We start from the raw sequence: 25,878 nt of genomic DNA on the forward strand, positions 1-25,878 counted from the left end.
AGCTCCGGTCCCTCTAACCCCGTCCGTCTGTCCGTCCCCGTGCGCTTGGCGCAGGCAGAGTGCAGCCTGTCTCAGCAAATGCAGGAGCCAACTCCCGACTGCTGGTTGGTGCCTGTGGGCAGACGTGGGTTTGCATTATTTTTCAGTAATATTTAAGTTCAAATGACTGTAACTTATAATAGCAAAACCATAATTTGGTAAACAGTAACAATTTATTTCCCAAAGCGCTGAGCACTCTATGCCTTCTTCTGTCACCAAATTATAGCAGGATGTACAATGGTCTGTGGATTTTATTTCTTTTTCCCGAATTAGATGGTCTTCCTAGGCGGGTTCGCTACGTTGAAGGCACGTAGCGTGGGTTTAGGTGAGGAGAGGAGCAGGGGGAATGGCGTCACGACTGACAAGTGCAGCTTGTGCTCCGCGATTCTTCCTGACTCTGTGGGCTTGAAGGGCCTCTTTTGACCCCTGTACCAAACCTTTCTTCAACTTTCATTTCATCTTTAAAATTATTCATTTTCCAAGGAATTTACTTACCTTTTGGGTGGATGCATTAGGCCAGGGGCGTTGACTGTAAGCTCAAACTGCTTAAAAGGTAGTTATTTGGAAGATGCCCTCCACCCCACCCCAAAGCAGCAGGCGTGGTTTGCCTTGGCATTTCGGGTCCCTGCTTCTTCCTGGGGGAACTTCGCTATTTGCTAGCTTCAGGGTTGCCGTTTTGCTTATTATTTTTTTTTTAACCCTTGCTTTTTTCCTGAAAAGTACGGGTGAAAACTTCTTCAGCGCGTTCTTTCTTGGCTCTCCTGCTCGAGTGACTAAAGGCTGGGGTGGGAAGGATGTCTGGCCTGCAAGTCTGTGATCTGCTGATTCATAGAGAAATCCTATAAAACGCATAGTTGGGCTGCTCCGAGTTCAGGGCTCAATATTCTTTCATGATCTGTTTGGGAAAACAGCCACGACTTGACTCAAACTTTCCAGTTCGGTATGTCTTTGGTTGCAGTATTCTGAAGTTCATCAGCCTGGCTTAAAGGCAAGTCCCGGTTCTTGCTCCCGCGCGCTGAACTCGCCCGAGTGCTCTTAGGCCGGATGGAGAACCAGGTGAGCCAGGCTTCATATCCCCCTCGCAGAGCTGCGTCGTCCTGGCTCTCGGGCAGCCATATATGTGTGATCCTGGAATATTTGAAACTCATCTTCTGCAGGGACCCAATTAATTTAAAAGAAATCTAGATTCAAAGTACTGGGACAAAGAGTCCAAGATGGCTCATGTCTACCAAACTGCTTAAGACTGTGGGCAGAGAAAAGCCCAAAAGCTTCCCCCCCACACGCTTTTTTTCCCCCCCACAAAAGGGAAGTTCAGAGAAGAGATGGTTTATGAACATGTTTAGTTTTCTGTGGCGAAGGAAATAAATGTTTTTGTAAAATTTGCACAGTACTACTTGTGGGGAAAGAGAAGAGTGAAGATGAGTGCTGGAACACAGCGATATGTAGTCCCTACTTGGTTTTCGGGGGGGGGTGTGAATCATGTAGCAAAATAAATTATGTACACTCAGAGAAGCACTTGTTTTCTTTCTTGATCTTGTTAAAGCATTTCTTAACACAATGGCTTTTTTTTCTCAAGTATTAGCATTAATTACTGAAAATGTTAATAGGTTTTGTGGATTGAACAAGTGGGAAGACTAGCAGCAACCTGGTATTTCAAAAGAAAATAATATTCCATCCTCTAGATTCAAAGATAATTCAGGAAAGTAATAAAAGCTTGTGAAATCGTATGGAAGAAAGCTTTAAGTCACTTCACTCCTTCATCAGATAGAGAGCAAATACCTCACTTCATTGGCCAAAACTCTGTGTCTTGGAAATGACCCTGTAGTTTCTTCTTTTGCAAGTCACTGAGTTTCATATATTTCAATGGACTTTTCCCTCCCCTTCTCGAATAGTAATCTTAAACCCTCCAACGTCTTGGGGCATTCTGGCAGCCGAGCGTGCTGCACATGCTTCCCATAGTCAGCGTGCACAAATGTTCACTCTTTAAATCACACAGTGCAAGATTTCATTAAAAATTTGGAGAACCATCTTATGACTAGGTTGATGATCTCATTTTATCCATACATGGTACTTATTAAGTAAATACCTTTGAAGCATAGGAAACCGTCTGGGAACCGACTTGTGTTTCTTCCTCTGCTGTGTTATCTTAATTTTGTTGGTGGTACAGAAGTCCTGAAAGTATTTTCTAAGGGAAATATACATTGGAAATAATGTAGTGCTATTCTTAGTTCTTTTTGCAGACTTCCCCCCCCCACCCCCCCCTTTTTTTTTTTCTTTTTTTTTCTTGGGACTTTGCTGTTCTTTAGGTGCTTTAACTTTGTATTTACTCCGATTCCCCTGGAGGGGAGGATTCGGTGAAGTACCGAGCACCTTTCAGACCTGACTCCAAGGCAACAGGAGGTTTTCCAAGAACTAATTCTGGCCTTTTCTATGAGAATCCTTGTCAGCACAGTTTCGCTGTAATGAAATGGTGAATAAACCAAAGTATTTTTGGTAACAGTGGTACACCACACCTCTATGGTGCCTGTCCTTTGAGGATGTGTGCGCTTCGGAGACTTGGGAATTACACGTCTTGTGCCTGTTTCTGCCTTAGTTCTGAGGAAGTGCTTATGCCGACAGGCCAGGACAGAAGCTCTCGGGAGCGATCGCTTATTGTTTCACTCTGGCGAGTAATCAGCCTCTCGCCTTCTGCGGCTGTTAACCGTTAAGTTCAAAGTTGGAGCCTTTTAGAGATCTGACTTGAGGGTGTCATCTCGTTACGATCGATCTGCTTTGAAGGCATCCAAAGGAAAGATAATGGTGCCGTAGACACTCTGGGTGGGAGGGACCTCCAGCATGTCTCCAGTTTGATGTCCCGCTTGCGAAGGGGCTGTCACCCACACTAGGTCAGCTCTGTGGCTTTGTCCTAGCAGAGCATTGGGGCTCCCCATGGATGGAGAACCCCCTCCGTCATGGTTTCTTAGTGCTGTAGCACCTTTGCACTGAAAATGTGGCTTTGGGGCATCCTGAAGAACAGCTTTGGCTGCTGCTTCTCGATTCAAACCCTCCCAACCAAGACTGCTGTTACTCTTTGCTTTGGAGGACTGTTGCAGCATGAAATGAGGACCTCGTAGTTGGGCTTCTGTGTTGGAAAACCTGCAAATTCTTTTGGAGGAGGACACAGCTATTCATTTGAGCCTTAATTTTTATATATTAGTGTTGTTATCTCTGCAAAGCGAACTTCTGTATTTGATAGAGAGAGGGGCAGTCAGAGCAACGTTGATGAAGAGGAGGAGGAACCACCCAGTGTTTAGCCCAGCGCTTCTGTGCATTGTGTTCTGGACTTTCCAAATTGGATTGAACGTTGCGATTGAAAAGATTGTCAGCACTATGCAAATGAGAAAGAGAAGTGAAAGTGCATCTCATGCAAGTAATTTCTATGTAGATAATTTGCCATAAAAATTTATATTGCAGTCCTTAAAACCTTCAGAGATTTATTCTGTCTAGGGAAAGGTGATTTATATGGTATTAAAACACTTTTTATGTTCCAGTCCTTTAGATTTAATGTTTATTGCCTATAAAAATGAAATCTTCCTGTGGATATTTAAAAGTTTTGGTACTGTGTGAAATATATATTCAGCTTAGAATCTGAAATGCTTTAGAGATGCAGTAAATAAGTGATGGAGTGTTACCTCAGGTTCACTAGCTTCGGCAGTCCAGACTTACTCCAGGGCTGAATCCATTACACAGATAGCATTCTGCTTACCTTAGACATATGGTAAAGGAGAGCATGTAATGATGGAACTAATGTGCAATTTTGCCATCCTGTTTTGGCTGAATATTTAGGGCACTTTGTATAAAGGTTTTTGAAGCTGAACTTGGCCTGATGTGAATAGTCAGTATTCAAATGCAGAAGTAAGCTTATTCCTCACCCACAAAGGGCCGGATTAAAGCGCGCGATGAGGGTACGCTGCAGGAGTATCACAGGAAGAAAAGCTGTTCTGCATCCTTTCTCTAAATAGCTGCGAGAGGTGGTGATGAAGGACAGGGCAAGGCAGCGCGGGACCGCCGCAGCCCCTGGGAATGGATGGGCAAGGAGGAGGCTGTGTTCGGGGTCTACTTCTAGTTTACTTGTTGGTCATTTTTGCCATCCCTATTATTGTTTGGGCAGCAGCAGACAAGGACCTGTACTTCTTTCAAAGTGTAATTGCTAACCTCATCGTGTAGGTCCCTCTTCCCTTCTTTCCCAGACCATTTTCTAGAGCATAGTCTGTCTGTCTAGGAACATATAAAATCCAAAGCATGAAAGGTACAGAAACAAATCAGTGAGTTTTTACACAGAAATGAGAAAGTGTGTGCAGGTGGTTGTTTTGCTTTGTAACTTCTTTAATAGTGGTGCCCTGAAAAAGTAAACAGTGTAACATGCAATGCTTTTTCCCAAATGTTTCTCATTGTTTTAGAGTTCATCCCACAGCGAACCTACACAAGTTAAACCCTAAAGCCTGTGTCCTGCCGAGTGCTGATAGAGAATGAGGGAACGTTGGCGCATCCTTTTGAGATTTTTGTCTGCAACTGCAGCATCCTGTATATTGCTCCACTTGAAGCACAAAAATTAAAGATTGACTTATAGTCGTGTAACTAATATAACCCGAGACAGTGTGGGAAATAATTCTGAGGGCTTACTGATCATGCTTAATTTGCAGTGGTACATCAAACAGCATCTAGCAATCCCTTTCCAAATTATTCTCTGCTAATAGGGATCTAATTTTGCTGTGAGAGCCTGGCCGGGTCACGCTGGAGGCTCTCCCACCCTCCGCCTCCTCCTCCTGCGGGAAGAGATGCGACTGGGATGTTGCGCCACCGGGCAGCCGAGAGGATGGCACCAGTTCAAGGAGGAGCTTGGGTGAAACTGCCCAGGGTTGTAACTGTGCCCTGGCACGTGAAAGCCGAGGAAGCGTCCGAGCGTTGCGGCAGTAACAGTCGAGGCCGCCTTAGTAAGGCGGCGTTGGAGGCAGCGTGTTCAGCAAAGGTGGCTTGTCCGTTGGCCGCAAGGCCGGGTGGGTAAGGCAGCTTGCAGGGTGGGACAGGCAACAAAAAATCCCGGAGGAGCATCAGGGCAAAACTACTTCTTTTAAAACAAAACAAAACAAAAAAACCCCCAAACCACCCTGCCTAAGAAACAACAAAACCAAACACCACCCGCCCCCTCACCCCCCTCCATTTTTATTCCAGTCTGCATAAGAGCTTTGGAAAGCCAGGATGGGATTCTAAATGTCTTTTTCCTGGGTGACGTGAAAGAAGTGGAGAGACAGGAAAGCAGAATAAACCTGTGGTGGGTTTAAGAGAAGTTTATGGAAATAAGATTTAGCTGAATTTAAGTGAGAAACAATCGCTGAATAAAGAATCAGGCTTCGGGTTGTTCATCTGGGTTCCCTTGTTGTTCAGGTTAACATCACTGATGGGAGATGACCGCTGTGTTTCAAAGTTTTTCTCCCCCAGTGCTGTTTCTGTGGATCCAGAGAATTTTCTTAAGGAGTTTTCAGTGATGTGCTTTGGATGACTGTCTTTAAAATGCGAAAATTAAACTCTCGTATTTTTGTCCATACTGAAATACTGAACTCGGAAAAGCGTTACGAGATTTTAGGTGCTCTGTGATGCTGTTGTTGAAGCAGATGTCTATAGCTGTTTGTGTGTAGAAGAATTACTGTTGTAGTTAGATGATCCTTTGTACTGATCAGGCAAATACACCGCCAAAACCCACCTCTGGTGGTCTGATAATTCCCTGGTTTTGTGGGGCTTCATATTTGTCCACTTGCTGTTTCTGCAGTAAGCTTAGTAGTTACCTACTCAGTTCATACCAGAAATGCATTTTCTTTTAAATACATACATGTTCTTTAACTAAACTCCTTTTTTTTTTTCTTCTTATTTTTTCTTAATCACAAAGGGTCTAAACTGAGAGAGAAAGAAAACCAGTCTCAAAGTAAAACTTGTATTGTTTGGTATAATGTGTGGCATGTTGTGTCGTCTCAAAGAGAGGCATTTTTGGATCAAACTTTTGTATTGTCAGGCCTAAGGCTTTATAGTATTTCACCAGTTTTCTCAACAGAAATGCTTTGTGGCATTTGTATGAGGGGGTCCAACACTCTCGTCTGCATATATGAAAGTTAAAATTTGGCTTTTCTTCAAGAGTGTCTAGCTAAAGGATGGAGATATGGGAGGCAGTGAATCTGCGAGCGAGTAGCGCAGAGGTAATCCAGCTATTTATTTGTGGTTTGTCTGGAGAGCACAGGGGGATGGAGAGTGGCGACAGCAACTTCAGACTCTCCACTAAAAACCTGTATCTTGCTGCTGTAGGTCACAAAATTGAATGCTGCTTGTAGTTCAAAAATGTGATTGTGATTAAATACGTAATATAGATAGGAAATTATTCATGAGGACCTGACTTTTGTTTCTAAAGGACTTTGGATAACTCTGGACTTGGTTTCAGCCACAGCAGAAAAGCGGGGAGGGAGTCCCACTGTATGGGAAAGTGTTGGTCTTTATTTCAGTTTTCATACTGGGGAGAGAGAGAGACGCATGTATATATGCGGAGTGAAAATCGCTGTATGACAGAGTGCCTTGAAAAGATACGAATGTAAATGATTTCTTGATAAAGAGATCACTTGTGTCCCTAGTGCATCATCTACCTCCCCAAATTGCCGGGAAGCAAAAATTACTGTATTGTAGATAACTGTTTTTGTAGAGTTTCTTTCTGTGCGTGGGGAGGGAATGGAGTAATCTGTTCCATCAGCTTGTAAAACTGAACCAATTAACAGACAATCAGCATTGATTGAGGCAGCTGCATTCTTTACTGAGGGATTGTAAACACAGAGTCTTCACAGAATTGTTTTTACTGCTCTAAAGTGCAAGAAATTGAAATTGTATTTGATAGCCAAAATTAAGGACTTTTTAGTGACAGTGTATCATAGCAAGGTTGACAGTGCCACTGCAGCTAAATCTGTTGTTTTCACTGTAGTGTGATTTGTCACAGTGGATAGTGGGGGAATTCTGTAAATTATCACCAAAGAAGTTTTATACGGTTAAAAAAGTATTATAGAGGCACTGTCTACCTTAGGTGTGTTCATGGAGCAAGTAGACATTGTCTGCCCGTAGTGCGGTGCTCATGCTGGTAGGCACGGCTTTTACTCACCATCAATGCCAGATTTGCAGCATTTAAAAAATATTTTAGGTGTGCCTTTGTTAGTGCATGATTTCTGGAAGGCCTTTATAATAATTCCCGATACACAGTTTAGGGTATGTTACTAGAAATGCTGATTTAAAAAAAAAAAAAAAGGACAGTCCACGTTAAAAATAGGGGACAGAGAATAGTAATTCTGGTTCTAAACTAGTTTGCAACATTATTAACACTGAGCATGTTATTTTTTTGTTATATGCTGTTATGCGTGCTGTCCCCTCCAAGCCAGCCTCCTTGTGACTGTACAGCAGCTAATTTTACTCCATGAGTCAATTCTGCTCTTTTCCTTTTCATGTCACAGAAAATGAGCTCAGCTAAGTACTGCAATATGTTGTTGGGAAACACCTAGCTAGAAAAGGCATTCTGCATTCCACCGCCTCTGCCTCTTCATCGCCCTTCAGTGTAAAGTGCGATGCCAACGCTGAACCGTAATTGTCCAAATGCAATATTAGAACCTATAATAATAAATCTCTGAAAGGCTTCAAATTCTGATATTCTGTTTAATCGTTCAAAATGTGTAATGCTTGCTATCGGTACTAAATGCTGGACATGCATTTATACCGTGTGTGTTGTCACGCCGAGCTGAGTCATTATTTGGGATTTGGATCTGAAGGAGGACTGAGGCCTAAATGGGTCTTCAGTAGTAGCAAAAACCTAAATAAAGAAAACGTTGCTTTCTTGTTTCCTATTTATATCTATAATTTTTTAGCAAACATCCACCAACTGCGTTCACAGGCAACTTCTCAAAAAAGCTATATTCCTTCCCATCATGGGAAAGTGCATAAACCCTACAGCGTGCCCAGAAAGTCAACAAACTCGGACCGCGGGAGGAAGCACGTTAGTCAGGAGTCAAGGACCGTTCTCTGCAAACGCTCTGCCAAATACTCTTCCTGCTTAAATTGTTTATCAAACAACAATTTCATTTGCCAGTAAGTGTCTTCTGATCTTGTTTTTGTTACTGCTTATTTCTTAATACAAGTTCCCCCTCCAGCTTCCTCCGCCCGGCGCTGGGGTCCCCGTCCCGTGCCTGCTGGCCTCGGTCCGGGCGGCCACCACGAGCAGCTCTGCGGCTGCGTCGCCGCGAAGGGCCATCCCCGATGGAACACAGCGGCGTTGAAACGTGGCCCTCCATCAGCAGTGAAGGGGCCGGGGAAATTAAGCCTCTTAGAGGGGGGGTCACTTGATAACGTTCTCAAGATGTATTGTGTGGGTTGTCCCTCGTGCACATGCCTGTTCAGGTCTTTAAGCTAATAACAAGAAACCCCAAGTTAAGGCTCACCCCGTCTTCCCACACAGTGTTTGTCATGCATACGGTGGGACAGTTCATTAATCTGTTACACCACATCTGCAATGCCCAAAAAACATGAGAAGGGAATGAAGGCGTTGTGTTAGTTCAAGCCCATGGTAATTTTTTCCCATCCCTCAAGGATTTGCTTTGTTGGAATGTGGTTTTAAAAGTATTTTTAGGTTGCTTTTTCAGTGTGTATTTATACTTTTGTTAGTAAATATTTTATGTCCAAATGTTAGGAAAGAGCTTAAGTAGCTTTCAGATTGGCGATTGCATTTGGAGACTGAAAGATTATTGAGTGGTGGTTGTGATGGACTTCAGGGCAGACAGTTGGTCTGTCGGTAATGGTTAACCATGTTAAAAAAAATCTAAAAATAAAATTAATAACACGTGTCGTCGAAGGAAAAAGAATGGTGAATTTTTGTTCTAAATCACACTTGGTGTAGTTAGGATTCGGGTGAAGTTAAATAAAATGTGAGCAACGAGTTTTTGTTTTGCTTTTATACTAAATGAAAACAAAAGCTTGAGTTTATCATTTTTAAACAGTAAGTTCCCAGAACTCGCACTGAAACAAGACTGCGTGTGTGTATATATATTATTGATTTATTGGTGGCAACCTGTATAGCGAGTTATAAATCCTGGTCTGTGTTACAGTATGTGTCTTGCTTAAAGCACGGTCATGCTTCATTTACCAGCAAAGCTTGCGCTGAAAAGGGGAGTAACTAAATACTTTAAATGATGTAACAGAGCTTAGTTAAAGGGCTGAACTTTTTTGTTATTTAAACCACTCTTCTAAGACTACATTTTGCTTTGATCCACGGTCAAAAGAATTATTTACTGTAACTCATGAATCTGATCTTCATTGGAAGCGAGACGTTAGCTGAGGTCCGTGACTGTGTTTCGTTACAAAATCCCTTCCCACCTGAACGCGGTGGCCGCTGCGCCGCAGCCTGCGAACAAATGGTAAGAACAGTGCATTAACTTGTTTGTAATTACTCATCGGTTAATTGCCTTTTGGTGTTTCTAAGGGCCAAAGCCCTTTTTACCAAATGGTCTACAAACCCCTGTGTTTTACGGGGCACGATTGCTGCGCACCTCCTAGCTAAAGCCCAACCGTGTGGTGGCACCAGCGATGCTGTGGGGCCGTGGTGGTCTCCTCGCTGTCCCCACGCGGGCAGCTCTGCTGGCCCGGGGGCTGCGAAGGGCACGGGGACCCCCTCCTGCCCCGGCCCGGCAGTGCCACCGCGGGGCACGGTGAGCTGTGACCTTGATGGCGCGGGTATTGCCAGGGGTGGTGCGTCTGCTGCAGCGTGGTGGGAACCGTGGTGAGGGTGGCGTCGCATCTTGGTCAGCTTCTGGTCAGAAGGCCGAGCAGCTGTATTTTACATTGCGTCTTGCCTGGGCAAAGCCTTTGCAAGGAACAGTGGGTTTCCTTTGGTTTCCCGTAATTTATTTTACCTGGTAGAAGATGACGTGGTTTGATTCCCCACCACCCTGTCGCTGCTACGAAAGTCACACATATTCAGCTGAGGCTTTTTTTTTTTTGTTTCTTTGAAAGTGATTAACCAGTGTGTACGTGATTAGCCGACAATTTTATCATGTAGAAAGCCATCAGCTGGACGGCGCAGGGAAGCAGGAGCACGTAGGGTTGTGATGCACCTTCCCGCGTGGCCGGCAGATGCCGGGGGAGCGGATCGCCCCGTGTGGGAGAAGCGGTGGCTGCCCCGTGCTCGACACTCGCTGCCCCTCTCAGACCTGCCGGGGACCCTCGCCGCACCAACCTTGACGTTAACGTGCTACTTCTCGGCCTTTTCTGTTGTAGCGCTTGAAGGAACTCGTCTGAACTTTTGCTTTTAAGTGGGCGAGCGTGCAGATGCAGGTGTGGGCGGCCGGCGAAGCTACCAGCATCGTCCCAGCGGGACAGGAGCCGCCCCAGGCTGGCTGGGGACCCGCTGCCCTCTCAAACGTAAGGGAGCCCTCTCCCCAGCACACGCTTGCATTTGCGTTTTAGGAAATTGATGTCCTTTAAAGTGGGGTGAACTGACATGCAAAACCTAGCAGAGAGAGAAGGTTTGCTGACAGGTTTTTTTTTTGCCAAGTATTGAAACCAAAGTGGTCTTTGGGTGAGGTAAGGGAAGGTGGTGGTCCCACAGCCCTGTGGTAGAGCATCTGCTTGAGAGCAGCTTTAAAGAAGGCTTGGAGAGGACTGAGTGCTGCTGGGGTCTGGATGGCACCTTCCAGCTGGCGTTCAGTTTGCCCAACGCCCGAGGCAAATGGTTACTGCTCTGCGGTAGCCATGGGGTGGAAGCAGACCTGGTGGGAAGGAAGGCAGAGATGACTAACAGTCTGGTGTAGAAGCTGAGGAGCATGAGGAGGAGGAGAGACGCTTTAGGGTTAGGGTTGAGGATGCTATGAGTGAAACCTGAACCTCATTTCTGGAGAGACATAGGAGCACATCACCAGTGGTGCCACTGTCGCCCCAGTGGTGCTCGTCGGACCTGGGGCTTGTGAAGGCATTCGTCAGCCATGAATGCCTGTGGGGTTGAGGAGGGAATAAGTAATGCCGGAAGGTGAAAACTACCTTTTGGGAACAAATAGGCAATGTTTCATTCTTTTCCTGAGTGAGCAGAAAAGCTTGTTAGATAGAGCCTACAGACCTTTGGCAGTAAGGTCTTTATAGCTCTGGACAGTCTCCTGTTCTTTGCATTTTCTAAAAAGTTTTGAATTCAAGGTGTGGAAGGAAAGACAGGCAGAATATTGTGTTGGCTGTGCCACTGGCGGTCTTTTCCCCTCGCAGTGTGTTTGCCGCTGGCGCTGATACTCGTGCAGCTGGTCTGTGCTGATAGTGGCTCCTTTGGAAAAGACGGTACCAGCTTTCTCCTCTTGCGAGATCTCCTGATAGGCTTTCCCCGCCTGCCTGGTGGTGGCTGGCGTTAGCGCGAACAGACAAAGCCACAGCAAACTTTTTACCTTTTCCTTTTGGTTTTTAGGAGCCTGTTGGTTAAGGTATCTTATTGATAGCTACATCGGCACCTCTGTTTTTTCTTTCTTTGCTTTATGCGGTGGTCACCACACGTTGACTCGCTGTCCAAAAGCATTGCATAGAGCACAAAATCTGTTCCAGTTAAAGCTTGTTTAAAAACTTCCTCGCACTCAAATTACTTCAGTATGCGGAAATAAAATGTTTGTTGAAATTTCTTAACTAATTTTGTGTGTGAAAGGTAGTTGCGTCAATTTGCCAAATGGCAAGATGCTTCTGAAGAAACGAGTTTTGTTTAGTGCTTATGGTTTTTGATATCTTTTTTTCCCCCCAGGAGTGTAAAATGCGGGTATTTTGGTCTTACAGTATGTTTTACATTTCTGAGCGCTTTCAGATTGGGATTGGTGTGCGCTTTTCACAGTCAAAATAGACATTAACAAAAATTCCCAATGTCGGCTTTGTGGGTACTTCCCTGTTGACAATCCCAGCGCTTTATCGAGTGGGCATGCCCGCTTCTTTTTCCAGAGAAACACATCAAGCTCACAAAGCACTTTATAACTTCTGAAATATTTCTGCGATATTTATGTAATCAATACGTAGGCTTCTGGACAGGTGAAAACTATGGGGGTTTTAAGACTGAAGGGCAGATTGCCTAATAGATCGGGTAGAGAAATGTAAGATTTCCCCAAGACAAACAGGCTGTGCGTACGCAGGGTTGTGTCAGGCGCTTCTACGTCGGTGTCATCGTTGCACTGAGAAATTTTCCTTTAATAGGAAATTAAAAATCGCAAAAAGCGACATTGAGAGCTTTGATAGATCTGACAAATGCAATCCTGAGAGAGGATGAAAACAAAAATGAGACTACTGAAAACTCCTTTCAGTAACTGATTATCATGTAGACGGGTAACTGATCGAAATGATGATAAAGGGAAATACCTTAAATACACAGAAACAAGATTTCAGGGGAAATGGTTACTACTGCATTTACTGGTAGAAAATTCCTAATCTACATGCAGTTGTGATTTGTGTCTGTCCTTCTAATAAGTAAAATGAGGTTTATGGTGAAAACGCGCCACACTTAAGGCTTTTGAAAGCATAGCCTGGGCGTTGCGTCCGTGACTAGAAGTCTGCCAGAAGAAAATCAGTCCGTCTTAGAGTTGTGATATATGTTTATTGCCTGGCGTAAGAGCTTTGTGGTAAACGCAGCGGAGATTAAGCATTTTAAAATGGGAGAATAACAAAACTTTGGGATAGAGTCGCATCACAGTACTTGCAGATGATTATTACAGCTTTTTGTAACTTTTTCCGTGTGAAATATGGGAATACTGGCTCTAAGCAGAGACTGAGTACTAGTTATAACAGATTATGTTAGAGCAGCTTTTGGGGGGATTGGGACGCTGAAGCGTGTTGGTTTCCTGGGTCCTGAATTCCCCGTGCCGGGGCAGTGGCCGGAGCCGACAGATGCGGGTGTCTGAGATGTGTGATCAGCCCCGGTGAGCGTTGGGGCAGAGGAGGGGGTTGGTGAGAGCGGGATGTGTGAATGGAGTCGGCCAGGGCATAGAGAAACACTGGTTTGTGTTATTTATTCCTTTTACGCTACTTTGAACGGAAAGGAAGTGCGGCTGTGCAGGAACGGAGTGAGCGTCGGTCCTCGACACCCTCCTTCGAGCAGCTTTGCTCGGGGCCCCTCTTGCCGCCGGGGGGGGGACAGGGACCTGTGCGGTCTCTGCCTCTGTCCCATCTTCTCAGACCAAAGGTGATCGGCCTAATTCTGCTGTCACCTCTCTTCCCTCCTGGCGATGGAGCTGCATCGCAGAGTCGCATACACCTTTCCCACCGTTCTGCTCCCAAATTCACGTTTCCTACGTATCCTTTCTGCTTATCCCCTGTTTCCTTCCATAGTGTCCATAAAGTGGAGGGGGCTTATCTTGCCCCTGGCTTTGCTTTTCACACAAATTCTTCTTTTTAGTCCAGTTTTGCTCACCTAAGCAGAGCAGGGCGGGAGTGAGCCGCCTTGGCACCACGGGCTTCTCTCTGCTTATACAGGTTCATTTTTCTTCCACCTTTTGGATGAGAGAACAGAGACTTCATAAATATCCAAGAAAAACCAATTTATTTTCTAGAAGTGTTTTCCCAAGCGAGTAGTTTTTGGAAAGCCCCGCTGGCTTGGGGATTGCGGGAGAAGGCTCCGGGGAGACCTTATAGCCTCTTCCAGTCCCTGAAGGGGCTACAGGAGAGCTGGGGAGGGACTCTGGATCAGGGAGTGGAGCCATAGGATGAGGGGGAACAGCTTTACACTGAAAGAGATGAGGTGAGATATTAGGAAGACATTTTTCACTCTGAAGGTGGTGAGCCCCTGGCGCAGGGTGCCCCGAGAAGCTGTGGCTGCCCCATCCCTGGGGGTGTTCAAGGCCAGGTTGGACGGGGCTTGGAGCAACCTGGGCTGGGGGGACATGTCCCTGCCCCGGGCAGGGGGGTGGAACTGGATGGTCTTCAAGGTCCCTTCCAACCTAAACCATTCTGTGATTGTCAAGGTGTGCATCTTGTAGGGGAAGACTCGTCAGCCCTAAAAGAAAACAACCTTGAAACCCGCCTGCAACGAGGCTGGAGTTTTGTAATTACTTGGGGTCAACCTAATTGCAGGTTGGTCCCTCCAGCTGTATCTTCCCACCTCCCTTTTGTGATGGTGCAACACCTTGTAGCCACAGAGGGGACCCGGACAGGGACCTGATCCAGTGCAGCAGAGGCTGGGAGGGGAAGGGCGGGATATCTGTTTAGCAGGTTTGCCTTCCTGGTGTGGCTCCCTGCGCAGCCACGCCATCGTGGTCGGTGGCACGGGGGTGGCAGAGGCAGAATGAACGGGGACGGCTCTTGGGGAGCCTAAAAGCGGCTGGAAATACTGGCGTTAAAGGAAGAGAAATGCACTTCAAGTTGGTGGTTGCTACAGTGGATAGCAGATTGATCCTCCTAGTTTTAGATATATATATTTTTTTAATACTGCGTGAAAGAAACCTTTTAATGTTTGTTTTCTGAGGATTGCTTTTAATGACTCCTGCACCAAAGAGCGTAAGACTTTCTTGTCTCCTCTCTTCCCACTGCCTCCCTCCCACCCCCAATAAATTTGTTGAAATGGGTCAAAGCAGAAACCCTGGAGAGAGTTCTTTAGTCATCTATGGCTTAAGCAGTGTGAACTGTGTCTGCCCTAAATCGATGGGATTTTGGGGCAAGGGGAAGAAGGATAATGGTCTTGCTTGTTCTCTTTCAAAGTGCTCTCCAAGTAGCGACTCGCTTTTTGCAGGGGCAATTGAACGGCGGCTATTTTTGGCTAGAAAGTTTATTAGCCAGTGTTGAATCAGTAGAACTGAAGCTTCCAGGCTTTGAATCCTTTCTGTAGCCAGGTCACCTTTGAGCCCTGGTTTCTGTTTGCTTTTCGTTGGAACCTTTTAGATTTCAAAGGTGTGGAGAATGGTACTGAGACACGATCTCCAATTCTTGTGATGCCATAAAGGACACTCCAGTATGTTTCTGTCTGTACTGTATTACATCTCCTTTTACTCAATACCTCCTTAAAGGGTGGTTGCAATGCTTGGGAAGAGCGTATACCTTCACACGTTATGCAGTGGTCAGGTTTGACATCTCAAAGTTAATACTACTTACCCCTTAATACCTCCTTGCTTGCAGAAATAATGCATTGGCCACACTGAATTTTTGCAAAATTGGGGTATCTTGTGAGATTAAGTTGCAAAAATATGAAAAATCTGCCGTTAATGCTTGTGGGTTGTAGTCCTGTATCAATTACTGTGTTTAAATAAATGAAACTTGCATTGTACATGGTTAAGATCAAGTAAGGAAGAAAAAATTAGCAATTTTTCAAATAGTTTTCATTTGGGGCATATTAACTATCACCTACCTTGAAGACTTAGTATCTAATTTTATATCAGCTCTTGTATACAGGGCTAGGTGTTTGCAATTCCAGGTGAAGAACAGTATCTTGCTCTATCTGGTGCTTGTAAATGCTCAGGAAGATCTTGAGCTTGTGGGCTTCAGCCCACAGCATCAAACAGTCCAGTGGAGTTGCGTGCTGGCATTCCTCCGTGGCGATGTTTGTACCTGAGATGTAACATAAGGAAATGTTCTACAGTGAGAAGTTACCAGACCTGTCCCAGAAGGAATTCTGGAAGCAATGGGAAGGTGCCCGTAGCGAGCGCATCGCGGCACCGGTATCAATGAAGCAGCGAGGGCGAGAAGGTTATTCTTCACTTGGTGCCGGACTCTTCTCTTCATAATACCACGAAATATATTTTTTTAATCAGTTCCTCCTTTTTTTTCTTGTCTCTAAACTTGGAAGTACAGGTCTTTACAAATGGAAAAGTAGACTTTTAAAGTTCCTTGGGAGCACCCTATATTGTAAAACAAAGCATTGGGTTCTTTGGTCTACTGAAATTCCCTCTTCCTTTCACGATTTGTGTTTGCTTTGCTTTGCTTTAAATGTGTGCTTCCTTTTTAAATATAGTTTTCCAAGTTGCTGGCCGTACCAGATTGTTTATATTTTTTAAAAGCCTTCTGCTTAGCCGTTATATTGCTCTTTATAGTACTGCTTAACCACATTGGTTTCTGTTGCTCTTTTTTCTTGCATAAACTTAGCTGGGATGAATTTCAAATGTGGTTTATCCAACTGTTAAGTATTTCCCACTTTTCTGCAATAGATTTCACATATGTTACAGAATTCCAAACCAAGATCTGGTGGACATATTGCCCTGTTTTTTTCCTCAAAGTCAGAAATAGCGGGTTTTTTGAGCATTACAGTGACAATATTTAGGTCACTGGTTCCAGCGTGCTGCCTACCTTCAAATCTGTTTGTCATGTTTAGCTTATTCCAAGGATTAAGATAACTCTGGTCCATATATATATTGGGGGAAAACCAAATCTCTTAGTTTTGGGGTAATAAGCCTAAAGGGGGGAAAAGTATTGATCCTTTTGGGTTGGAAAGTGCAGAAGGCTTTTTTTTTTTTTTTTTTTTTCCCCTCCAGAGGTCAAACTGTGGAGTCAGGTAACACAGACGTTCATCCGTCCCGTCACTCCACGTTGCAGGATTTACCCATACAAAAATGTAACTAAGAATTTGGAATTAGGCTTTTTCACTGACTATTTAGAAAACGATTCAGGAGCTGAATTACCTTGTACTCTTTATTTGCTAGTCGCGTATGTTCTTTTTCTAAACTCGCGGCACAGGGCTCTCGGCAGGTGTCCTGCAGGGACCCGCTGTCTCTTGCTATTTCTGCCACCTCTGCAGAAACAGGCATCTTGTGTTTTCCCATTTTGTTTCCCCACACTGGCTGCCCAGTTCCACTAGGAAGTCATGATGACCCAATGCAGGGTAAAGTTTTTTTATGCTCACCATCTAGTAGTAACCAAATCTGCTGTCTTTTGACTGTAGTTTTTGTGTTTGGTGGTATCAAGAGCTGACCTGGTCGGTGACTGGCCCGATGACATGGGATCTGGAGTTAGACCCAACAGAGGCCCCATGCTTGTGGTGTTGGTCTGGTCTGTTACAGGTTGTTGAGTTCCGAGCACACGCTGGTGGCGCAGCAGGTTTTCTGGTGGAAAATATGGGGGTTTTTGCATGCAGGTGGGAGGCATGTTGGCAGAGTGATGCGATGAAGACAGCCATGGAGGAGACCTGCTTTCTGTCTTACTCTAGCATGTTCTTCTCACTTGTCATGAAACTTCTACTCTGCTCTGGTGAGACCCCACCTGGAGTACTGCCTCCAGCTCTGGAGCCCCCGATGTAGGGAAGACATGGACCTGTTGGAGCGGGGTCAGAGGAGTCCACAAAGATGATCAGAGGGCCGGAGCCCCTCTGCTGGGAGGAGAGGCTGAGAGAGTTGGGGGTGTTGAGCCTGGAGAAGAGAAGGCTCCAGGGGAGACCTTAGAGCCCCTTCCAGTCCCTGAAGGGGCTCCAGGAGAGCTGGGGAGGGACTTTTGACAAGGGCATGTAGTGATAGGATGAGGGGGAATGGCTTGAAACTGAAAGAGGGGAGATTTAGATTAGATATTAGGAAGAAATTCTTCCCTGTGAGGGTGGTGAGCCCCTGGCGCAGGTTTCCCAGAGAAGTTGTGGCTGCCCTATCCCTGGAGGTGTTCAAGGCCCTCAGATTGGACAGGGCTCGGAGCAACCTGGTTTTGGAACTAGATGATCTTCAAGGTCCCTTCCAACCTAAACCATTCTATGATTCAATGATTCTTTCTCATAGCCAGTTTTTTCTCCTTTTGAATTATTAAGGGGGGAAAACAGTGCCAAATTCCTCTTACAAATTCTTGTTTATAGCTCCACATGAGTTGGGCAGTGATGTACATAACCGAGTGGAGGGTTTAGTCTTTTTTTTTTTTTTTTTTTCATGTTACGTGGAAATACTGCAGAAGAAGAATAAACTGACAGGGAAGACTGAGTATTGTTGGTTTATGCACTGATAAGTGACCCGTTCAATCTATTATGGTGACATTTGGAAGCACAGCACTGAGTGAAAAAAGTGGGATGGGGATAATGCAGTTGGACGAAGCTGGGCAGCGGTCTGCAGGCAGAGCCTGGACTTCAGCCTGGCAGGAGCTGCTGGAAGATAATCTGGCATTCATCAGATGATTGAAAAAAGACATGCTTTGGGGAGGAAACGGAGATACCTGGTAATAATTTTAGAGTACTAGATTCCAAGAGTAGGAAAAGATAACTTTGTATTCCAATAGGGAAAGACTTAAATGGAAAAAGAGCATTTCAGTAGCAGTATAGAATTATATACAGTAAGTCACTTGAAATTAAGAGTGACTGACGCATAACCAGTCTAGGCTGAAGTATAAAGTTAACCAATATTTGAGTTGTTTTTTTTTTTCGTAGAGTTAACTCGAAAAGGGAAAATGCAGTTTCTTTAAAAAGCAGGCGGGTGAAAATAAACCTGGCTTGAACACGTCCAAGATCTGTAATCTTCACTGGATTTGGGAAATGATTAGGAGGTGTGTGTTGCGTGCCACTGCTGCTCTCCTGTGTCATGTGCTAGAGCCACGAATGGTGATATTTTGGTTGCGAGATGGAATCAAAAAGGTTGTAGAACTTCATTTGATGTTATTCAAGAGGGTCCGATTTCCGGAAGCTTGATGCTTTGTTCTGTACCGCTCTGTAGTCCAACCATCTCGATATTCCAAATGGCGTGATATACGTATGAGCTTTTGTTTTCATTTCTGTAAGAAACAGAGCTCTAACGATAGTTCCTTTTTTTTTGTTGTTGTCTTGTTTTTCTTCACAGAGAGAGCTCGATGCCACAGCAACAATATTGGCTAACCGGCAAGATGAAAGTGAGCAGTCTAGGAAAAAACTTATTGAGCAAAGTCGCGAGTTCAAGAAAAACACTCCAGAGGTAAGGAGAAAAGCTGTTCCAGTCTGCCGAGTGTCTTGCAGTTGTGTATGGTGTTAGGGCTCCTTCAGTGGGTTATTTTCTTAATGGATTGTTTCCGTGCTTGTCTTGTATGCATTGCCAACTCCACCGTCTTAACTAAGACTGCTTATCTTTGATGGCTTTCTCATCAGGCAGCTTTTGCATTCCGTAAATAATGAAATATGAATTGATGTTTTTAGAGGAAGTATGAACACCGGCCTTCAAACAGCCTTGCTCTAAATTTTGCAATAATGTAAAACCTGGAGAATTGCAAAAAAAACCCCAATTCTTCGCTAATCCAAACTCTCTTAGCACTTGGATGTAGAAAGTGACATTTTGCTGCCTAAATAAATCTATATCAAGGGCATAACTTCAAAGATGCTCATTTTTCCATCAAAAATCAAATTAAGTTTTGCTGTTGATTTCGCTGGAAATGCAACAAGGTCAGTGCTGAGCTCTTTAGCAACTCCGCTCGGAGGATGTGCATCGCACGCAGCAGGTGGTGTGTGAAAGGTGTCAGGACCGATGCTAGGCAAACCTCGGAAAGGTGGATATTGCGTGTGGGAAGCCGGGAGCATTTGAACTCTTCCGTGCTCGTGTTAGCGCGTGCAGTGCGTGTGTCTCTGCACGTGTATGCCTGATTGTCTAGAAAATACATATAGAATGGTTAGAGTTGGAATAAACTGATTTTATTAACTGTAGTGAATGCATAGCTATATGCAGGGCTTTTTTGGAGTTTGGGTTTGGTGTTTTTTTTTTTTTTTTTTTGGTTGGTTGGTTTGTGGTGGGTTTCCCCCCCGATGATTGCCAGCAATCTGTTCATCTGGGAATGTTCTAGGGTTTCCAAGCCCATTCCAGATAGCCGATACGCAAGTATTGGGTCATTCCAAGTATCTTCCCGGGAGGGAAGCAGCAGGCGGCTTTTTCTAACCTTTATTGCTGCTTCTCAAGTAGCAGATGCTGCTTTGCTTCCTCTTGGTACAGAGGGAGAGATGCTGGAGGAGTCTGACCCGGAGATCGGAGAGGGAATGTCGGGGCAGGAGTGACTTACCGGGAAGGGGGGGTGTTTAACTGGTGCCCTGAGGCGGCTTTGTGGGGCAGAAATCAGTTCTGTTTGTGTGAAAAAGAGGAAAATTTGAGGACTGCAGCCTTGAAAGAACAGAGTTTTTTAAAAAGGAGCAAAAGAATGAGGAGAGTGAATGCAGTAGCTCTGAGAGGGTGAGGAGTGAGTTGATCCCCTTTGCAGAAGAGAGCAAACCGCGGGGAGGAAGGGGAGGAAGGAGAGAAGTGGAAGAATGTAGAGGGTATAGGAAATTGTACAAAATCCAGAAAATAAACAGATTTCTGGGGCCACATTTTTAAATTATTTGCTGGAAGCTCAAGTTCATTCTATGAGACTGGAGTTTCCTGCTACCTTCCTTTTTTTCCTCTGAGGAATATGACGGATTCTTCAGAACGTGGCTATAGCTGCCGGCTCCAAGCTGATGGCGTGTTCACCGGTTTGCTTCAGAATGGCTTCTTTTGGCCAATTTTATTTTCGTGGTTACTGTGGGGACAAACCCCACCCTGAATACTGCATTTTTAAGTGCATTGTGAGAGGGCCTTGGTAACTCGGTGGGAGTTGATGTGCGGAGGAAAATTATATACTCTGTATAGTTACTTCAAGAGATGCAGTGGGAAAATGATGTGCAATTAGTTCTTTCCAGTGAACAAGATAGGGAAGTGAATGGCCCCTGCTGTTAAATCATTTTATGGTAAGGTTTTAAATATACTTTTATAAGATATAGTTCAGTAGCCTTCCATATAATACTTTGGAGGAGAATCGAGTTGTTTTATCCATCCAGGAACTAGGTTCAAAACAGTGGCTCTGAACATCCCCAGTGTTTGGGGAAATTTGGGTCCGTGCTAGATTCTACATCCTGATCTTGTGTCCTGGGACTCCTATGAAACCACATTCCTCTATAAGGTTACGTGGATTTTTAAATAGTCTTTCCTTCCCTGTCTTCTCTGCTGTGATCTTCTTTCTGCAGCTTTGTTTCTGAACAGCAGCACAATCTGACTCCTCTTCTTTCTCTGACAGCATTAAAAAATGAAGGTGGGATCAAAAAATTAGAGGACCGCATCTGAACTGTAATAATAGCCAGCTGTAAGAGACGTGATACGCAGTTCCCGCTCCCAGAGGTGTGGGGGAAGTAGCTCAGATAGAGAAGGTCTGATAGGACCTCCCTCTCCCTCTCCCTCTCCCTCTCCCTCTCCCTCTCCCTCTCCCTCTCCCTCTCCCTCTCCCTCTCCCTCTCCCTCTCCCTCTCCCTCTCCCTCTCCCTCTCCCTCTCCCTCTCCCTCTCCCTCTCCCTCTCCCTCTCCCTCTCCCTCTCCCTCTCCCTCTCCCTCTCCCTCTCCCTCTCCCTCTCCCTCTCCCTCTCCCTCTCCCTCTCCCTCTCCCCTCGGACATGGCTGTGGAAGAGGCAAAACCGGAGCGAGGCAGTGTCCGGCCGTCTTTGCTGGAAAACTTCGCTGGTATTCCTCTTTACACTTTGGCGGACCGTTGAAAATTAGCGGGCGGGATTATTAATTACTTGACCTGATTTTTTCCAAAACTGAAACTTTGTCTGAAAACCCACCCAATATGGTGAAAACATCCTTGAGGTGGACCGGAAAGGCACCGGTGAGCCTCTGGCATTTCCAAACTGATACGTTTATGTTACTAAAACATCAAAAGTGCTCTTTTAATAACAGAAGAGAGTTCTGTAGTGGAAAACTAGCTTGTGAGGAGACCCGTTCTTCAGATAAATAAATAGCCCAGTGTACAGCTTAATTTAAATTTCCACGATGAAGGAACAACTTTCTCGGTGTAAAAAAGAAAAAACCACCCCAAACCACAAAGATGGAATTGTTAAATGTAACAATTTGTTTCAAAATCTTACTTTCCATTTTCTTTTTCATTCTGCATGCGTCCCTGTCAGCGCAGTAGTGGTTTAGCCTGTTCCAGCATCTCTTTTCCGCTGCTGCAGCCAGTCTCGCCATAAATCAGGAGACAAGTGTCGATTGCCTTGACTTTCCTATCCATTGCTGTCCTCTGGACTTTCCATAATGTCTGCTGCAAGCAATCTCCTGTGTGGCAGAAAAGGATTCGAAAAAATTACTGATGAAGTTGAGGATATGTATACTTCTGTTTCTTTTTACTTTAAAAAATGTGACAGATCTATTTGGGTCAATTCTGCCTTCCTTGCAAGTTATCGAATTGCTGCAAAAGAAATAAAATATTTTCATGTTTATAGGAATGACTCTAGGGTTTTTGGTATTTAGAAATGTTAAAATACTATTTCTGACTTGGCATACTGGGAGACGACTCTGGGAAGAAGTGTCTCATGTTTGGGAACCTTATGAGAACAGAAAATTCGGTGGTGGCTGTTACATGCAGAAACCTTTACAAAGGCTTCTTAATTCCTCTTAATGCAAAAATACTTTTTGCCTCTTCTCGCCTTTTAAGAGGTCGCATAAGATCTGCTACTCATAGACGTTTTGGGGTATTTTCAGTCTCAGTTTGGTTCATCCCGAGCAGGTAGTGCAGATGGCTGAGACTGGTCAGGAGATTACTTGAAACATCAATTTTACATGGCTGTTACTTGGAAGACATCTCGGAATATATATCATGTGAATTGCCATCCTGCATCAGATTATTATTTTCTTATGGTGATAATTCCTGAACTATTGTGACTAACTGTCGTACTTTTGGGGTATTTTAACCTCTGTGAAATTCTTGGTCTAATTCATCATGTGCTCGTCTGCCAGTTCTGGGGTGAATAAGCGAATCTTTGAATGACCATCTTTTTTTTTTTTTTTTTTTTTTTTAGTCTCAAAATAGTTTCGGTTGCACAGGTTAATTTTTGGCACAAAGTGAAGATACTTCCTAACATTGGTAACTGCCTTTGTTGCTACCCCGATTCCTAGCTGAGCAACTACTTCTACCTGCTTTGGTTTTCAACATTGAAAAGCGTACCTGATGCTTCCAGCGGTGCACGCTTTTAAGCTGGTCAGCAACAATAGTGAAAAATGTCAGAAAACAACTAACCGCGTAAGCCTAGACTTTGTAAATAAGTAATACGTAATTGTTCAATACTCACGGAGAGGGAAGACGCTAATGCTTAAGCCTGTTTCACCTATAACTCTCCGTTGCTTTCCTTGATGATTTCGCCGGGTGAACTAGCTAATCCCTGAGCTGTGCCGGTTATCACCCGCCTCACCCGAGACACGGGGCGATAAACTGAGCACGGGCCAAGAGACCAGCCGGAGAGCCCTGGCCCGGCTGCTCGCGGGGAAGACTATCAGATACTGGTTTGCTAATGTGGGAGCAGGAGCTCTACAAAACCAGGCAGATGTGAGGCGCCTGCATGAAAGGTGTGTTTGGATTCCGGAACTTACCCTGGGAGCGCGTACTTTGGTCACCGTTTGGGTTGTTTCCCGATGGTACGTTGAGCGGGGGATTCCTCATGTTGTGGCCCTTTGCTGTTTCTGCGTTGCGAATGTGCTCCACTGGGGAGATTTAGAAACTCTAGATTACCGTCAAATGCTCAAATTGACATCTGTGTTTTGTAAAGCAGATTAACGACTGGACCGGCAGGGTTATGGAAGGACGTGGGAGAACCTTCAAACGTAGACAGCATAAGTATGTTCTCCGATAAATAGCTTTAAAATGCCCTGGAAAATTGAATATTGGAAGGTGCCAGAAAAGAAAATAAATGAGCGTATGAAAGGCATGTCTTAACTCTGACTGAACGGATGTGGCTGCCTGCTGACCCCAGGCACTTTCGCAAATAAATACGAGTTCTGCGGTGTGACAGCGATGTTACACACCAGTGCAGCACCGCATGGTCCTCGGTGGCGTGTCCCGCGAGCTCCGGTGTGTGTTAATAGAAGCTGGTACAGCCGCTTCCCCTGTCCGTACACTGTGGGTATGGTTTCACGTGACCGATTCTGAGCTGCCTTGGTTGATCTCCGATGCGGGACGTTACCTGCCCACGGAAAACCTGCCTTTCGTTGTTGCCCGTGTTACCCGAACCACGGCCATCGCCCCCGTCCTGCTCGGTTACGTTTCTGCAGTGCCACTGCTGCCACAGCGAAAGAAAGATGAGTCTGTGGAATTTTTTGTAACAAAAGTAAAAGGTTTATTCATGACATTACATATTAGGGTGATGCACATTTTTAAGATCTATGATTTATTTTTTTTTTTTTTTTTAAGAAAAAAAAACAACAACCAACAAACCAAAAGACACTATAATTGCCAGTCATAACTAACTAAAGGAAATGAACACCCTTATTATGCAAGGGCTCAATTTTTTTAAATTTAAAATTCTTAAATTGTTAGTCTCCAGTGTTTCTGGATCATTCTATTGAATTATCCAGTCTCTACAGCAAAAGATAATCAAATCAAGCTTTAAAAAAAAATAATATTAATTCTGCTGGTTGAATTAGTTCTTGAAATGAGAGCAGTATTTTTCTAATTGTTGGTAGTGAATTGTCATTGGTTCCTAACAAATTTGCACAGTCAGCTTTGGTCTAGCCCGTGTAACAAAGTGAAAGTAATAATATGCCTAGAAAAATTACTGAAAATCTGCAGTCTGTTTGAGAAAAGTTCATGCTCTCCATGTCTGTGTACATAGGGGTGAATATTGATTTGCTGCCATCTAGAGCTGGGTTGTTCTAGTCCCCTTATTTTTTTTTTAATATATTTTTTTTTAATTCACTTTCCCAGTCTGCCTGACAGTACATGGTGTGTGGCTGTTCCTTCCTCTCCTTCCATAGTCAGGACCCAAAATTAACAATATTCCTGTATGTTCCTGGCGAAGAACATACATGACATTTATGTAAACTTTAGTTAGCATAATACAACTAAATGCAGTTAATACAGTTTGTAAATGGTAAATGTCTCAGTGCGTGGTAGGGAATAAAAAATTACCACCTTTCTATGTACTTCCTGATTTATTACTTAAAAATTATTTCAGGAAAAAGATGAGGAAGAGAAATACTGCTTAACTTCTCCCTTCATTCTCTCTTCCCATGACTTTGAAAAGGAGATTTTTAAGATGTTTTTGTTATGAAGAAATGAATTTGCAGTTAAGCAGTTTGTTCAAAAATAATTTTTTTTATTAGTTTGTATAACTCAAATGCAATTATCAACGTTCATTTAATACTATTATAAAATTGTTTTGTATCTTTAAGAATCTTCATGTATTTAAAACCTTAGCCCAATGCTGAAGATATAAGATACTCTCCTCAGTGAGTTAAAACATCACTATTTCCTTCCATAAAAACCCAAACTTATAAGACAGAGAAGTATGACTCGCAGGTTTGAAATGAAGATGAATACCTCTTCTTTAGGGTAATGACCCTGAGGTGCCATGCCCTCCCTTGCACTGTTTTTATTGAATATTACCATTTTCTGAAGAGGTTCTCTTTGCACGGTGAATGATGTTTATGGGAATTGGTGCTACATGGGCTCGTTATTTCAAAAGCTAAATGAAGTAGTATATTATTATTATGTGACTTTTTGCAGAAAAATAATATAGTATACCTCCATGTCTTAAAATGCAATCTAAAAACTAGTCTTGTGAAGTCAGTTAGGTTAAATCAGATCAAACCTTATCCGGGAGGTCCCCGATTCATGAGTTCTCAATAATTTTATTGTCATTATTTAATACGTATTTGACTTTAGCATATTCTGCTTGTTAATAGGAAAATCACCAGTGTTTCTGACACGCTTTTCTGTATTACGATCTCCTGCTGCCTTTGCACTCTGCTGGAACTAAGGGAACAATAAAAGAATTATAATTCACAGCTGTATTTTTCTGGGATTCTCATAAAACTGACCTCCATTTTTCTGCACGTTGACCATTCTCACCACTATAATTACTAAACAGTATTAATTTTTTTTCTT

General features: G+C 44.1%; 1 protein-coding gene across 3 annotated transcripts in view; it reads left to right on the top strand.

The window, feature by feature from the left end:
* The window catches only part of CUX1 (cut like homeobox 1), a 285,607-nt gene that overhangs the window by 34,584 nt on the left and 225,145 nt on the right, over positions 1 to 25,878 (top strand). For all 3 annotated transcript variants that reach the window (XM_082493164.1, XM_082493162.1, XM_082493163.1), the window contains exon 2: positions 18,816 to 18,926. In XM_082493164.1, coding sequence (XP_082349290.1) covers positions 18,816 to 18,926 — 111 coding nt within the window. The remainder of the gene's footprint in view (positions 1 to 18,815; positions 18,927 to 25,878) is intronic.

This window comes from Vanellus vanellus, assembly GCF_965231255.1.
Source record: "Vanellus vanellus genome assembly, chromosome: 19".
NCBI classification, from domain to species: domain Eukaryota; kingdom Metazoa; phylum Chordata; class Aves; order Charadriiformes; family Charadriidae; genus Vanellus; species Vanellus vanellus.